Genomic DNA, 16,114 nt, shown 5'->3' with positions numbered 1-16,114 from the left:
AATTCATCATATTTTCATACATTTATTCTGCAGAATTGTACATGCAATCCTCTTTCATATTATAGGTCCATCATGATTGAAATACATTCAGATATTACGGCTATTCAACCCGATCTAATATCGTCTCTGTTTGCAGCCTAAATATACACAAGAAAAAAAACCAAACCCACAGATTATCTTTGGTCGAACCTAAAATGTCACATTAACACTCGGCCTAAAGTGAGACGGTTTGCCTTCTGCTGCCACACCGCAGACGATTTACACGACAGTCAGCTGTACAGATTAAGGCAAGTCCAGTGAGATCGATCCAGAATAAGGGGTGGGGCTTAAACTGGGGGCGGGGCTTGGAGGAGAGCAGCTCAGATGTAGACGGGTTGCTCCTGCGCCGTCAGCAGACGATACATGGCTGCAGGCATCGTCTTCATGTGGATCTGGAGAAAAAAGAAACCAAAACGTTGTTTGTATCTGGGAAAAACGAAAATTCTGCTCAAAATTAATCATTTACTTTGTCATGTAGCAAAGCGGCTCATTAAATCGACCCACTGTGGAGCAAATCTTTCAAATACTTTTTATTTTCTCTGGTAATTTAAATTTCATAAGAAAACCTTTGGCTTCATCACCGCTGGCTCTGATGGGAGACATTTTGCCCTGGAAACCAGTTCCAAACTGGTTTGTTCTCACCTCTCCCATGGCGTTGGACAGGATCTGGACGATCTTTTCGTGAGGCGTTGCCACGACGCTCTGTCCGTTGATCTCGATGATGCGGTGGCCAACGCGGACGCCGCCGCGCTCAGCGATGCCGCCTCTCATCAGGCTGCAGATCTGCAGGAAGAAGACGAAGAAACTAGAATCCATAAAATAATAAAAGATGATCTGAAACCCAAACTAATGGTTTTAAAGTTAAACCATTGACTTTGAAAGATGATTTTGTTTTGTAGAAAGCATTTCTGGTCCAGCGGTTTTGTGTCATTTCCTGTCGATAGCATTGATTGAATTTTTTTTCTCATAGAAAGTATCTTCATATTCAGTTTTTTTTCCATTTACTTGTGTTTGAGTCGTCCTTCTGTATGGAGCCACATATGGAGTTACTTTCTGAACACTTCCTATGTGTTTACTTTCCTATTAGAAAGTACACCTGGTCCACCAGCTTTTTCCTTTTTTTTCTCCATTTCATTTCCAGACATTGGAAAGAAATTTCTTTCATACATTCATTTATTTCTTTCCTACAGGAAGTATTCCTGGTCTGCTCATTTTGTTTTTCTTTTAGTTTATATTATGATGTTTTGTTGTACAATTATATTTTTGCATTCTGAATTTATTCAGTGAATGACCATTTTTTGTATTACTGAGACTTAATATTGACTTTTTTTCTGTTGTTACTTTATTGTCAAAGTTATGACTTTGTCGTACGACTTCTTGTGTTATTCAGACTTTATTCTGATAATATGACATCATTTTCATATTATAACCTCCAGTGTTTAGTTCAGGGCTGATTGAAAGAAATATCTTTTAACATCCAATATCTTTTGGTTTTCTTTCCCACAGAAAGTACCTCTGTGTGGTTTTACCGTCTACTTCCTGTCCTTTGCTGTTTCTGCTACAGTTCTGTTTGTATTCGTTACTTACGATCCCGTTCTGGACGCTGAAGCCCAGCTGGTACCGCAGGTCCGGCCGTCGGATCAGCACCATGGTAACCGGAGGACAGCGGACGATGTTCATCTTGATCCTCGACTGAGACTTCAGACCCTGAAGGAAACAAAAACACGGTTAAATTCATTCTCATGAGAGGAAAACCAGGAGGAACGCTGCAGGTACCTTGATGATGCTCTGGCAGGTGCTGAGTGGTAACCCCACCAGGCTCGTCCCGTTTATCGTCATGATTTGGTCTCCGATGTTCAGCCTGCCGGACTTCTCGGCCGGCCCGCCGTGCATCAGGCTGGCGATGATGACGGTGGGAAGTATGGAGCCCCAACCCGACTCCACGATCACCACTCCCAGGATCTCGCCTTTCTGCTTCTCGATGTAAACCTGCAGGTGGGAAACAGTTTGAGAAATTCACCTTAGCTGAGATCAGGAAGGTTGTTTATGAAGCTGCTGCACAGCTGCGTCTGAAAAACCAGCTGTTCATTTAAACCTGCCGGAGGGCCAGAGAGGCCAAAAATAACTGTGACAACAAGCACAGAAGAGGAGGTAATACTGTTTTACAATAAACAGACAATAAATTAATGTTTTTATAATTTAATCTCAAAAGTAGTTTTGAACTTCATTTTGAGGGTTTTTGTTTTTTCAGTTTCAAAAAAAATATATACCTTAGCATCCTTGGGTGTCTATGGTTTGCAAAAAGTCCTTAACATATTTGTTACTTTTAATATGAATCTAAACAGCAGTTTTGAACTTATTTTAAGTTTAAGTTCTTTTCAGTTTAAAATGTTTTTCTTAGCTAACTATGGCACCATGTTAGCTCCATACTTTTTTGTTAAAGTATTTGTTGTGTTTTTTAAAACTACATCTGAAAAGGAGTTTTGGAACTTAATTTTCAGTTCCAAAATATTTTATTTATTTATTTTTTGGGGGAGCTGAACTTTTTTTGGACCCAATTTTACAGAGCAAAATTGGGGCCATGAAATAGAAGGGGAAAAAAAACAGAAAAAAAAGTACTTTTCAAATTTTCTTTTGTAAAAAAAATAGAATTTTAGCTTACATTTTTTTTTTTACAGTTTTTTACAGAGTAACAAAGAGGTGAAACAAATAGTTAGTTTAGCTCCCTCTGGTGGCGGGCTTACGTCTCTGCAGTTCTCGGACTTGGAGAAGTGGATGAGGTCGTCGTTGTACATGTCCTGAGTGTTGAGCAGGTCGCTGTACTCCCTCTGGCTCAGGTCCTCGGGGTCGATGCCGTTGGCCCTGAGGAACTCCTGGTAGGCCACGCTGAAGGACTGGCCAATGGACTGAGCGATGAGCTGCGCCTGAAATAAAAAACGTCACGAAAACCGTTTAAAAACACGGTTTACTTAACTAATATTTACTAAAAACTCAAATTACCACGTCTTTTTGGCTGTGAAGGGATTCCGCTCCTGTTTCATGATAGTATTCCAAACTTTTATGGAGCTAAATTGGGGCCAACAAGTTGGCTAAAAAGAAACCTTTTGAAACTCAAAAAATAAAAATGAAAAATTATTTTGAACCTGTGATTTATGGAACTAAATTGGGGCCATAAAGTTTCTTCAAGAAAAACAAATTGAAACAAAAATAAACTAAAACCTTCAGTGTAAGTAGTTTCTAAATTGTATTGACCCAAAATTTTCCCATGAAGTTTATTTGTTATTAAAAATTTTTTTTAAATGTGTAGAAACAAACAAAAACAAAATTTTTCAAAATATTTAGTGAGTTTTTTTTTGTTTTGTTTTTCAGTTTCAAAAATGTTCCAAAAACTTTATGGCTCTACTTTAGCTCCATACTAATTTTGTTGGGTTTGAAAACTGATTTGTTCAGACCAGAGATTTTTATTGACATAATTACTTATAATTTTTTTTAAACATGTTCAATTTTTCCCCTTTTTGTTAACCAGTTATGTAATTCACTCATTTTTAAACACGACAGACTCATGACCAGTGTTACATATTCTGACATTCAAATCAACATTTTTACTCATTTTGAGCTACTTTTTCAAACAAGTTAATGAAAACCTTTAAAAAAAAAAATCACCATTTTGTGTTTTTAATAATATACAAAACTTGATAACGACTCACATCCTCGGACTCGAAGACGTGGCAGATCATCCTGTACATCCTCCTGTCGTCGTGGTTCAGGTCCGTCTGCTCAGATGTGTGGTCCAGGTTCTCCTGAGCGCTGCGCGACCTCACCATCTTACCCCGTGCCATCAGAACCACCATGTTGCCGATGTCGGCGATGTACGATATGGTCCTCAGCGGCAGGTCCATTAGCGCCTCCTGCAGGCCAGAAATCAGACCAGATGCTGGAATATTATTGTCTTCTCTTCCATTTAATTTAATATAAATACGTTTTTTTCAGTTTTTTTTTTTATTATTTGCAGATTTTAAATAGTTTTTCAAGTTTACATTTTTTAAAGTTTATTTATTTATATTTTTAACTTTTTCCAGTTTCAGAAATATTTTTCTTGCCAAATAACTAGTCTGTTTACATTAATTTTCTAACCTAACTTTCTGGCCCCAGTTTAGCTCCATATATTTGTCATTAAAATCCATTGATAAAAACATCCCTCTGTACACACATTTGTATTCACTTTTTTACATGAGCCATTTTGAAGGCTGGAAGCCTTTAAATGATAATAATTTTACTTCCTGGGTTTTTTTAGTGGCTTCTATAGAAAGTGTGGTGGCGTATTTCTCTGCTTTGCTGTGGTTTTAGCTCAGAAGAGGAAAACGTGGTGATGGTTCTTTACCTGCGTGTCTGCATTGAGGACTTTGATCCTCTGTGTGGACATGAACAGGTCGACCTCAGCTGTGGACGGACTCTCGCTGTCTGGACTCTACGGAGACACAGAAGTGAAAAATGTCTGGTTGTAAATCAGCTTCAGTTTTTAAAGAAACACAACCACCCAGCAGCGACTCACCTTCTTCCTGTTCTTCGCCTGTTTCTGAGCCGCCTGCGGATCAGAAAGCAGAAAATATTTTCAGAAAAACTCTTTTGCCTCGTCTGCCGCAGACTGACTCGACTCCAATGCCAAACAAAGGGACAAAACAGGCTTAAAGGTTTCTGTTTCTATGTCTCCGTGCGTGTGGGAGGTCAGTGGCGGCCATGTTTGGCAGCAGCAGGACGCCAGCGGCGTCTGCGACCGACATCGTCACCAGCTTCCTCTGCATCAGAGTGACACGACGCGGCGGCCTGAAGACAAAATGGACCGCATGTGTCTGAGGCGGCCGGCGGAGTCACAATGCGACCAAAATTAACTCAGAAACCTCAGGAAATGTTGAAATTTAGCATAATTTTAAAAACAGATTATTTTTCACCTTTTGTTATAAATGTACATGATTTTAAGATGCACTTTAAGGATTAGATGGACATATTTGATATTATTCTTGATTTATTCTTTTTTTTTTTTTTTTTTTTCTAAATTTCAACTTTTCAGCCTCGGAAATTTCCAAGTTTTTTTATTTTTATTTCTAAAACCAAACTGAAAGTTTTATTTATTTTTTCTAGCAAATTTTAAACTTTTCAAACTCATAAATTTCCTAATTTTTCTCAAATATTTCCGAGATTAATCTCTCAATTACTGAGTGTTTTTCTGGAAAATGTTCAACTTTTAAAACCAGAAACATTCCAGGCTTTTTTCCCTAGAACGTTTCTGAGATTAAGCTCAAAATTTCAGATCTTTGTTGGTTAGTTTTGTCTTATTTTAAGTGAACTGAGGTATTTGCACTACAAGACAAAAGTACTTGGTAATATTTTGTGTTTTTGTAGTGTATGTGTGATCATAATCAAAAAACAAACAACCATCTACAGATTTCAGCTCTGGTTTCTCTACTTACTCCTTTATTTCTGGAGTAAATAAAGTCTTTCTGGATCCAGATTGAGCTCAATCTGCAGGAGGAATGCTAATAAGATCTGCACACAGAAAAACGTTTGAAAGAAGCTTTAATATCTCCCGTCTTCCTTCACTCGTCTCTCCTTCCTGCCTGCCAGCTCTACAATATCTCCACACAATCGTCTCTTTTTTAAATATATTTGTGGCTTATGCACTATTTACTTCCTGGACGGTAATACAAGCAGAAATCCTGGTGGATTCATGGTTCTGCTGCCAGAGAATGAAGCTAAAAGCTTCTCGCTAACCGTGTTTGACATCTCTGGGGCCCCAGCGCCGTCGCCGAGCAGCGGGGCCCCGGAGGAAAAGCCGGACCGACTCTGGGAAGGACGCAGCGATCCAAAACTAATCCTGCCGCACAAAGCCGCGGGCGGCGTCACCTGACTGCAAAAAGAGCAACGCGACAGCGAGTCTGGAAGCACAAAATAAAAACTAATAAAAGCTTTTATTTCATTTTAAAACGTGCAACGAATCTCTGCAGTGACCTGGAATTTAATAATTTACTTAAAAAGCACAACTCAAAGGTTAAAAGTTGCTTTCAAGCATTTATATATGGAGTGCCATTTGTGAAATCACAGTAAAAATAACAGAACTATTTCTGCTTATTTAGCCTGTCAGGGAAAATGTTATTTTATTTTTTAATTTTTCATGTCATATTTTCACCAGAATAATTTATAAATGTCACAGCTTGTTAACTAAATATCGTTCCAAATGAAATATTCCAGCTAAAAGGTAAACTTTTAGCTGCAAAGCTAAATGTTTAAATTTGGAAATAAATATTTAGTTAGCACATTAAAAAATGTAACTTCCTAACTAAGTGTTTAATTTAGAGCTAAACACTTAACTTGTAGACTAAATATTTAGTTTAAAATAAAAAAATTTCTAATCATTTAATTTTTAAACTAAGTATTTAGCTAGCAAGCTAAATGTTGTTTAACTAATTGTTATTAAATGTTTATTTTGGAGCTAAATACTTGTGTTATAAGCTAAATATTTAGTTCATAATCTAAACATTATCAAAACAAACAGAAATGAAGACTTTAAATATTTAAGTTAAAACATCTGACCTAATTTTTCCTTATGGTTTAAAGTTAAATCAAAAATAAACGTTTAATTTTTTCAGGTTTTGCTAAATTATTTTTATCAATTAAATGTCAGAATGAAACAGAATTTATGCTAATTAACTCAAGACTAAGCAGTAAAAGACGTAAAGACGCTGGCTGGACGTTCTACTGATGTGCTGAAATCAGTGAGGAAGAAGCCATGAATATAAAACATAAAAAGCCAAATTAGTTTTAAAAACATCAACAGAGTCCATGTTTTGGATCAGAGTGTCGTAGATCCGCTCCAGTGAAACGTTCCCTCTGCGTTTCTCACCCGGACTCTGCTCATGGCCTCCTGCGCCTGCTGCATGCGGGCGCTCTTGGACGGCGTCCGCTCCGACAGCAGGTGGGTGCAGCCCAGGTAGGTCGCAGCAAAGATGATGCCGTCAATCAGATCCTCGGGGTCACACGGTCCTGGAACTGCAGGAACGACGCACAGATGCTAAAGTTCTGTGTTCTACCAGACTGGATCCAGTGGTTTAACTGGTGCTAACGCTTGTTTAGCACCAGTTCTACTGACCCAAACTCTCTTTCTATCCTCCCAAAACCAGAGGATCCAGACAAAGACCTGATTTTAGCTAAAGCTAACTAGCTAGCAGGCAGCAGAATGTGGTTTTCAAACAGAAACATCCACAACAAACCAAAACGAAATGTACAGGAAGAGATTTCTAACTATTTTATATTTAGATTTCAGATGATTTTACTGTATGTGCAGAACAGCAGTTTATATTTGAAGACATTATTCTAAAACAAACAGGATCATTTGTTTTGTTCTATCCAGGTTTTCACTCACCGTCCACAAACGTGGGAAAAGGAGGAAGAGCTCGGCGAATCTGAGAAATCACAAAAACACAAAGCATTCTGCTCACTTTCACACCACAAAGCAGGACTTTAGAGAGGTTTTTCTTCCACATAATTTTCTGTTGCTTTGAGGGTTTAACTAAATTACTATAATTTATTACTGAGCAGAACATTAAAGTTTGTTTACTGCAAAGTTGAAAATAAGATTATGAATTAACTAAAAAAAACTGAAGTTGCTTCCACAGTGTAATTGGTAAAGATTTTTATGAATACTTTAGCATATTTTTAAATATTGATAATACGGGTCTATTTAAATCATAAATATTTATTGAATAACTTATTAATGTGCTTCTATCGCAGTGTTGTTAAACTCTTACTTCCTGGTTGGACGGCTTCTGAGGGGGCGAGGATGGCTGCGCTTGGGCAGAAGGTTGCTCCGGACTCTGCTGCTGCTGCAGACGTTGACCTGACGGCTGCTGAGTCGGCGTCGTGGGTGTGTAGGTCTGCGGTGCCCGTGGCTGCGACTGGTAGCCCTGGTGGTGGTGATGGTTGTGTTGGGACGGCGGTGCGTGGCCATGTTGCGAGTTCCTGGATGTCTCGGCTCTCAGAGGACTGACGCTGTAGCGGGACGGAGACTCCAAAGGGGAGTGAGGAGACGTCTGGGGGAGAAGATGGCGGGAAACGTTGTAAGTTAGTACCTAGCATAAGCTAGCAAGCAGAGAACTTCCTCCAGTTGAATTTCTAACCAGCCAATCAGCGAACAGAAGGGGAAATTCCAACTTCACTCAGGTCATTTACTACCCACATCTGGTTTTCTACCAACATTCTCACTTGGTTTGCAGAAACGAATTCTTCATTGAAAAAAGTTACAACTTACAAACTCTGACCAAAATTAACAATCTACAGGTGTGAAATATGCCCAGAAGGTTATACTGACGTTGGTTTGCATTGGGTATGCTTCCTCTGTTGGGCTGACCTCTTGTCTCATCACCCAGATCGGCTCCACCGGTTGGTCTGGTGTGTAGGGAGACCGCACCGCCTTGGTCTTCACTCCCTCAATTGCCTCTTTGATGTCTTTAATTGCCAGGCTGATGGCATCTCCCGATCCTTTTGTAGCTTCCCCTGAAAGACCCGCCAAATTCCTGTCTTCACCCACACCAGCCGGTCCGGGTGATTGGGTCTTAGGTTGGGTTTGTGGCTGCTTATTTGCCAGCCTACCAGTCTTGGACAGAGGGCTTTTATCAGCACCGTCGCCCTCGCTGTCGGACTGCCCGTCGTAGTGGTGCAGCCGGCAGCCAACAGAGCGGTCTATAGGGAAGGGACGGGACCCACGGTTCCTACCCTGCCTTGGAGTGTGATGGGAACTCTCCGTAGGGGAGGATGGCGCCCCTTTTTGAACACTCTTCAGTCTGTGTCCGACAAAGGTCTCCTGCTGGGACTCTTGCTGGGCTTTGTTGGACTCGGGTCTCCAACCAGATTGCCGACAAGGTTCCCGCTGCATTTCAGGGTAGGAGGTCTTCAGAGGCTCGGGGAAAGAGTTTGGATGACATTTTGGCTCAGAATACGACTCGACGACGGGCTCTGTGTATGTCTTCTGGTGGGACTCCGTGTAAAATTCTGCATAGGTTTTAGGGTGAGACTCGGAGCAAGAAGTTGAGTGAGACAGTGAGCAAGATTCGGAGCAATCCTCTTCCTCTTCTTCAGGTAAAGGGTTGTTGTCAGGCAGCGAGCTCATACTGATGTCCTCGCTGAAGTGGTCCAGCTGGGGGAAAGGTGGTACGTCAGGAGACGAGGGAGGAGTTGGGGATTGTAAAGGAGGCGGGCTGTGCAGAGGTCCATCCATGCTCAGCGAGGCGGCGCTCTCCGTGTCCGAGCAGAGATCTGTAATTTCACTTCCCTGAGCTGTAGGATCCTCTTCGGCGTTCTCCATGACGCCTTCCCGGTCCTCCTCCACCCTTTCTGCTTCTTCTGCCCTTTCATTGTGGCTACAGCTTGGGTTCCCTCCAGTGGGCTGGAAGTCTCCATCCTCCTCTACTTCTTTTTGTTTCTCTTTCTCTTTGACTTCCTCCGATTCCCCTTCATGCTCTGCTTTGTACTCAACGTGGTCTTCTTCAGCTTGAGCTGGTGTTTGTTGGGGCTCAAGTTGCACGTCATTCATTGCAGGAGCAGCACAGACATGAGTAGGAGTAACAACAGTAGCTGGAGTCTGATGAGGAGATCCTCTGTCTTGTGATTGGTTCAGTACAGGATCAACAAAACAGACTTCCTGCTCCCGTGTCTCAGCTGGACCTTCTCTCTCTCCAACGCCAGGCGAAGACTCCTGGATTTCTCTAAACTGCTGCCTCTGTCTGTGATTTCTAAGTCTGGGGTTTGGGTCACCATGACGACGGTAGCGGGTAACGGCAGGGCGGTGTTGTTGCACGGGGCGGGGCTCAGCTTCCTGACCTTCAGCCCCGTCTGACCTGGCAGAGACGACCGTCGGGGCCGCACCAGGACTCTGAACTTGGCCTGACGGAGGCCGCCGGCGGTGGCGAGGAGGTCCGCGACCTGCAGGGTGGTGATGGTGGTGATGATGTGCAGAGTGGTGGTGATGCCGGTTGGGATGGTGAGGAGGCATTTCCCCATCCTGGTTCTGCATCTGACATGGCCTCCAGGAGCGACGGACGGGCGGTTCGCCGTTGGTTACGTTGGACTGCCTGGTTCTTGGAGGCACAGAGGCCCCCATCTGCTCCTCGTCTGCTTCGCCTGTGGCATCTTCCTGATACTTTTGACTCATTGCTGGGATGGGATTGGACTCAAAACGGCTTTGCAGATCATCAACCCACTCACAGACCAACCTGGAAGAGAAAGAGACAAGAGACAGGCAGAAAATGTCACCTAGGTTTTTAATTAAACGGAATAAAAGCGTACAAAAAGACTGAAGAGAGTTCTTCAAAAACCACATTACCGTCTGTGTTGTACCCAGGTCACATTTTTCAGATGTACTTGTCATAGCTGTCTGCTACCACTTGGGGGCACTGTGAGAAATATTTAAAACAACCTGAAAGTTTTTGTTTTTTTTGTCACAATAAAGTCCAGTGGTTTGCAAACTTCCACTAATGTTCTAATACCTAATATTCCATTTAGCGATTCAGGATTTTTGCTAACTTTGAAAACGTTTATCTTCAGCTAAGTTATTTTTTTCCTGGAGGTTATAAAGCTCCATTTTGCTCGACTGTTTTGGAAACATTCAGTTGCATAAAGTTTGACATGAGTAATGAAGTTTTGGTGACTGACAGTTAAGAAATCTTCAAGTTAAACGTTTAGCACTTTAGCATTAGATTTCACAAAGTACTTTATCTGTAAGCTACTTTTTATGATTCATGATTTCAGTTAACAAATTGAATATTTAGTTTGCTAGCTAGCTTAGCTGTCTGTTACCACTGCAGACGTCTACAGCTTGTTTTAAAAATACATGTTTGTCTTTTTATTGTAAAGACACACACTTATGCTAATTGGCTAAACTGCTATCAGAGATGTTAATCTTAGCTTGCTACATATTTAGTTAACAAATTAAATAGCTAACTTCAAACTAAATATTTGGTTTCAATCTAAATATTTAGCATGCTAACTAAATATTTACTTAGCATAGAGATACAATATCTAACATTAGCATATTTAGCTTAGTGGTATAGGTGAAAAAATTTCTTTCAAAATAAAGTCCCATGTTTATTTGATGGGCTAAATAATCTAATTTATTGCTGATCATTTTAAACTGTAACTTTACAAACGGCTGCCATGACAACGAGTGTATTTATGTTAAAGTCCCTCAGTATTTATCTCCTACGACTCAATTATATGCTACCTTGTGTTGATGTTTCACATAAAATCCCAATGAAATAAACTGATAAAAGTTGAGGAGGAATAAAAACATTGTCAAGCCTCCGTGTGAACATAAAAAGGCAAAAATGACATGATGTTTAACTTTGGCCCCACCCTGTTTTTGTTTCACTAATACTAAAAATGTAAATCCTGGGAGAATCACTTTAATCTGCAGCGTTCATCCGTCCACCAGCAGCTGGCAGATGGTACGAGGAGGAGGAGGAGGAGGAGGAGGAGGAGGAGGAGGAGGAGGAGGAGGAAGGGCAGCAGGACAAGGAGGGACCTTTATCTGGTACCTGATAGGAGCTGACAGAGGGGAGCAGATCGGGCAGCACTCTGAATAATAAATACGCCCTGTGAACGAAAACCACCAGATCCGTTCTGATATTTATTCAATTCGACGCTCAGAGCAGAATTTACTGCAACTTCACCAAATATCAGATCAGCTGCAGAAAATGTCAGAGGAAGAACAGAAAGTAGAAAACCTGATTGAAGATTTTAAAATTATTTCACCCCAACATCATTTAGTTCTTTGTTTTCCTGGTTGAATTGATGATTCAACTATTATTTTAGATGCAGCTAGGAGGATTTTTTTCCTCTTACTTTTTTTTAACTTTGGGACAGTTGCTATGACACGTAACCGTGGCAACAAGGTGCCTTTTTTTTTTTTTTTTGCTTTGTACTAGCAGGAGCAGCAGATTAGCATTTCAAAAGCTAAAATAAATACCTGAACTACGACCTTGAATCCCAGAGGAGTCAAAAAATGAAGGATTGATGGATGTAGAGCAGAAAGAGAAAAGTTCAAACTCTTTCTTCTCCACAGATGTCAAACTGGAGGCACGCGGGCCAAATCCAGCCCACCGAAGCTATTTTTCTAAAACCTTAAGATAACACTTGTGTGCTTAAATATTTTATTAATCAAATCGTTGTAAAAATATGTTCAAAACTGCTACAGTCTAAGTAGCACAAATCAAATTTAACTGGGCTGTTTTTTAGAGGCAGAAATCTACAAAATGTGTGAATTTTGAATATCAGATCCCTTTAAATGTGGACATAATGACGTCTGGACTGGAAACGGATGAACGGGTGAAGGAGGGACAGTTAAAGGTGATCCAGTAATTTGAGCACCAACCATGGGACCAGAAAGGCTAATAGTTTTCCCTGTTTGGGGTTTATAGGAGCTGGCAGGCGGCGGCCATGTGGTCAGACGAGGAGAGTCGGGAGGAAAAGGCAGTTTGGGTCACAGATGGCCCGGCAGTGAGGCCGGCGGACCGGACCGGACCGGACCGGAGCCGCCTCCATCTGTCCATCTGCAGTGAAAGCTGCTGGGGGGATTTGGACGCATCATTAACTAGCTGAACGTTTCCTGACCACACCTCAAACACGCAGTGGACTCTGGATGCATCTGCTGAGAGGCTACCAGAGGTTTAGGACTGACCAGCGGTGAAAAGGGCGAAACGGAAGAGCAGAGACGGACAGAGGAACCTCAACCTGACAGCAACGTTGTTTTCAAACTGCACAGAACAAACAGCTGATGCCTCTGAAATACTGCTACACACACTTCACAACTATTAATGCCCAGACGGCCTGAAAGTCTCTCCATCCAGCCTCTCTGTGTTGTTTTTGCTAAGTTTATAAAATGTATTTTGCTGCCTGAGTAGCATATTTTAAACCCCCACAGTCTGTTTGCACAAAGAAACCATGTATAAATCTTCCTTTTCCGATTTTCCTTCAGGCAGAGACGCTTTCTGTTTCTCTCTCTGAACTGTCAAATATGCTGAATAAAATAAATATGTAAACCTGCAGAGAAAGAGGAACATGAAGCGATATAAATTAAATATGGTTTCTGATTGTTGCGTAGCCTGAAAGCAGCCTGTCAGAAACCTACAGTCAGCAGATTGAGTTCACTGCAGGGGAAAAGGCTCAGAGCCTCAGCTGACAGCTTTAGACGCCACAAAAACTGGTTTTATGAAGCTATTTGTAATGAGATTCCCCATAAACTCATCATTTTTAGAAATATTTTCATCCATTCAAACATAAAATAACCCAGAATGCTGTAGTAACTACCCCAGGCCTGTAGGTGGCAGTGTGATGTCTAACATAATAAAGAAATCAGACATTTTCTAATGGCTGTGAGAAACAAGACTTTAATTTTTAGCTTATTACGTCTCTCTGCTATGAAACAGGTTTTTATATATTGCTGGAATAATATCAGATTTTTCTGAGGAATTTGATTCCATGTCATTGACAGAAACAATTTGCCTCTTCATGGATTCTTTGTAGCACATAAATAAAATATTTGGGGAAATAAAGAAGCTTGGGAAGCTGGAATATCTAGACTCACTGCTACTTGAAACGCTGCTGGCTGGTTTTCACAAAGGAACCAATCCAGGAGCGCCGTTTATTTTCCTTGGTGGTGATTAGCTGAGCTCTCCAGAGGAGATATATGGAAGAACAATGATGTCAGCGTTTGTGGTAGTGGTAAAATGGTTACCACTGTGAGAATTAATGCACATAGTACAATATTACGACTTTATTCTGGTAATATTACAAGTTTATTAACATATTATTTTGACTTGTACTTTTTTGTGTATGAGAATTTTATTTTGACATTATTACTACTTTTGTATCATTACTTCTTTTTTCTCATTTATTTCGACTTTATTTTATAATTTTATGACTATTCTGTTATTATGACTTTATTCTCTTAAGACTTCCATTTTTTCTGCAATATTCAGTCATTTTTTCAATATGAGTTTATTCTCGCATCATAGCTGTATTCTGTATATATTCTGAGTTTATTATTGTATTAATACAATTTTAATCTCACATATGTTAATTTTTTATTTTTTAATTAGCCTGGCAGTAATACTCCATCGTAGAACAGAGCTCAGTAGTTTGCTCAGATGAGACCAATTAAAAACGTTTGACATGTGCGTCATCCCTTACAAATTCTTCAAAAGCCTGAAGATGTAAAAAGCAGGTAGAAGAAGATCCCAAAAAACATTAAAGGTGTTTCTACAGGTGTGATTAATGTTCCAACAATTAAAATATGTGAAGAAATATGAAACATTTAGGAGAAACAGCACTTTTGTGAGGCAAAAGAACTGATAATATAGTTTTATTTGAAGAAACTTTCACATTAAAGATGATGTGAGTATTTCTTCCTAGCCTGATTCATCCAGGGCGTGTGTGTGTGTGTGTGTGTGTGTGTGTGTGTGTGTGTGTGTGTGTGTGTGTGTGTGTGTGTGTGTGTGTGTGTGTGTGTGTGTGTGTGTGTGTGTGTGTGTGTGTGTGTGTGTGTCAGTCAGTCACACACCATGACAAACACAAGCTCCCAGCCAGCATATGCTCCGTGTTGGGATGCATCAATTATCACCTTACAGGCGTCACGACCGATCATGATGATGAATTCATGAGAAAAAAATAAATAATAAAAAGACAGGCAGGTGCTTTTATTCTGAAGGCCTTAAATCGCCTCCTGTGGTCATGTTCTGTTTCATTAAGGTCCAGAGGTTCCTCTTTTTTAAAAATCTGTGGTTCCGGCCTGTCTGGTCACTCTGTTCCCGTGTTTCCTGTCATTTAGAGGCTGAAACGAAACGTCCTTGGCTGCCTTGTTTTAGAAATTAATGACATTTATTTTGAAAATATATCCATCCAAAAATGTCGGAGCGGTTTTATAAACGTCGCTGTTCATGATTTTCCCCCCGCAGGTGCACAATAATCCCAAGAATATAATAAATGATCGACTGTCGGACGTGACAGCCGCTGATTTTACCTTCATGTTAGAGGAGGAGAGGCCCGGCTCCGGTCCACATCGTCCCGCCCGGGTCGGTTCGGTTCGGCTCGGTTTGCTCCCTCCTCCGGACAACCTGGTGGGATTAAAACGGAAAGCTGGGCCCCCTCCCTCCGCGCCGTGACATCAGAGCGGATTAGCGAAGCACAAAGCGCCTTTAGGAGCCGCAGCTGATGCGGCTGCGACCCGCCCACTCCATCAGCGACCTGCAGAGGGCTGCGACACGCTGCCGGGGCCGGCCGCTGGGGGCGCTGTGGGAGCGCTGCTGGTGACGTGACGTCAGGGGCTGCGTTCATGGAAAACAAACTCAACAGAAAGCGCTAATAATAGAGAAATACATATGCTAAACTACAAAATTATTTTTAAAAAAAAATCACATAGTAAAAAAAAACAAAAAGGATATTAGGGAATATTTACATTCAGACAAAAATTCAAAAATACTTAATTGATCTCAAAGAGAAATGAAATGTTGTTGTAAGTCCTATAAGTTAACATTTTATGCTATAAAAGTATGTATAACTTAAACTGAACATCATCAGAAACAGGTTTATTTATTTCAGTAATTTAAATAAATTGACACTAATAAACAGATTTTAATATTTCAAGAGTTTATTTGTTGTGCTTATATTCCAATATTCATCCATCCATTTTCTTTACACCCTTGTCCCTCAGTGGGGTCAGGAGGTGCTGGTGCCTCTCCAGTTAATGTTCTGGGCGAGAGGCGGGGTCACCTGGACAGGTCACCAGTCTGTCACAGGGCAACACAGAGAAACACACACTCTCACCTAGGGACAATTTGGACAGACCAATTAACCTGACAGTCATGTTTTTGGACTGTGGGAGGAAACCGGAGTACCTGGAGAAAACCCACCATGCACAGGGAGAACATTATGATTATTGAGGACTAATTCTGCCAACATTGGCAAAGAAATATAGAAACACATAAATGGCTCTATAAAGTCATTATTTTTGTTGTGTGCTATTGATCAATAA

The 16,114-nt window shown here is 40.9% G+C and overlaps 1 protein-coding gene across 2 annotated transcripts; it reads right to left on the bottom strand.

Moving 5' to 3' along the window:
* Positions 1–6: 6 nt before the first annotated feature.
* On the bottom strand, positions 7–15,830 carry LOC103474076 (amyloid-beta A4 precursor protein-binding family A member 1-like). 2 transcript variants are annotated; one of them, XM_081613816.1, is made up of 14 exons: positions 15,104–15,830; positions 10,412–10,481; positions 8,402–10,301; positions 7,842–8,123; positions 7,457–7,496; positions 6,938–7,083; positions 4,592–4,624; positions 4,421–4,507; positions 3,747–3,947; positions 2,784–2,963; positions 1,816–2,028; positions 1,627–1,746; positions 682–822; positions 7–431 (listed from the first exon to the last, which is right to left on the bottom strand). In XM_081613816.1, exons 3-14 carry the CDS (start codon positions 10,238–10,240, stop codon positions 360–362), a joined length of 3,354 nt encoding a protein of 1,117 aa, XP_081469942.1. In that variant the 5' UTR covers positions 10,241–10,301; positions 10,412–10,481; positions 15,104–15,830; the 3' UTR covers positions 7–359. The 2 variants fall into 2 exon arrangements, with proteins under 2 accessions (XP_081469942.1, XP_081469941.1); XM_081613815.1 differs by lacking the exon at positions 10,412–10,481 and having other exon boundaries at positions 15,104–15,829.
* Positions 15,831–16,114: the final 284 nt, after the last annotated feature.

The sequence above is a fragment of the Poecilia reticulata genome, chromosome 12, assembly GCF_904066995.2.
Source record: "Poecilia reticulata chromosome 12, P_reticulata-male-v2, whole genome shotgun sequence".
In the NCBI taxonomy this organism is placed as follows: Eukaryota; Metazoa; Chordata; class Actinopteri; order Cyprinodontiformes; family Poeciliidae; genus Poecilia; species Poecilia reticulata.
Note: the sequence above shows the minus strand (reverse complement) of the source record. Positions and strands in the feature narration are given on the sequence as shown.

Bases quoted from the DNA above. Each gene is read 5' to 3' on its own strand.
- LOC103474076 (XM_081613816.1), bottom strand. From the start codon at position 10,240: ATGAGTCAAAAGTATCAGGAAGATGCCACAGGCGAAGCAGACGAGGAG. The intron at 7,497-7,841 runs GTAAGAGTTTAA...GTGATTTCTCAG, and splicing joins AGAAGCCGTCCAACCAGGAA to ATTCGCCGAGCTCTTCCTCC. The intron at 3,948-4,420 runs GTAAAGAACCAT...TCTGGCCTGCAG, and splicing joins TCCTCAATGCAGACACGCAG to GAGGCGCTAATGGACCTGCC.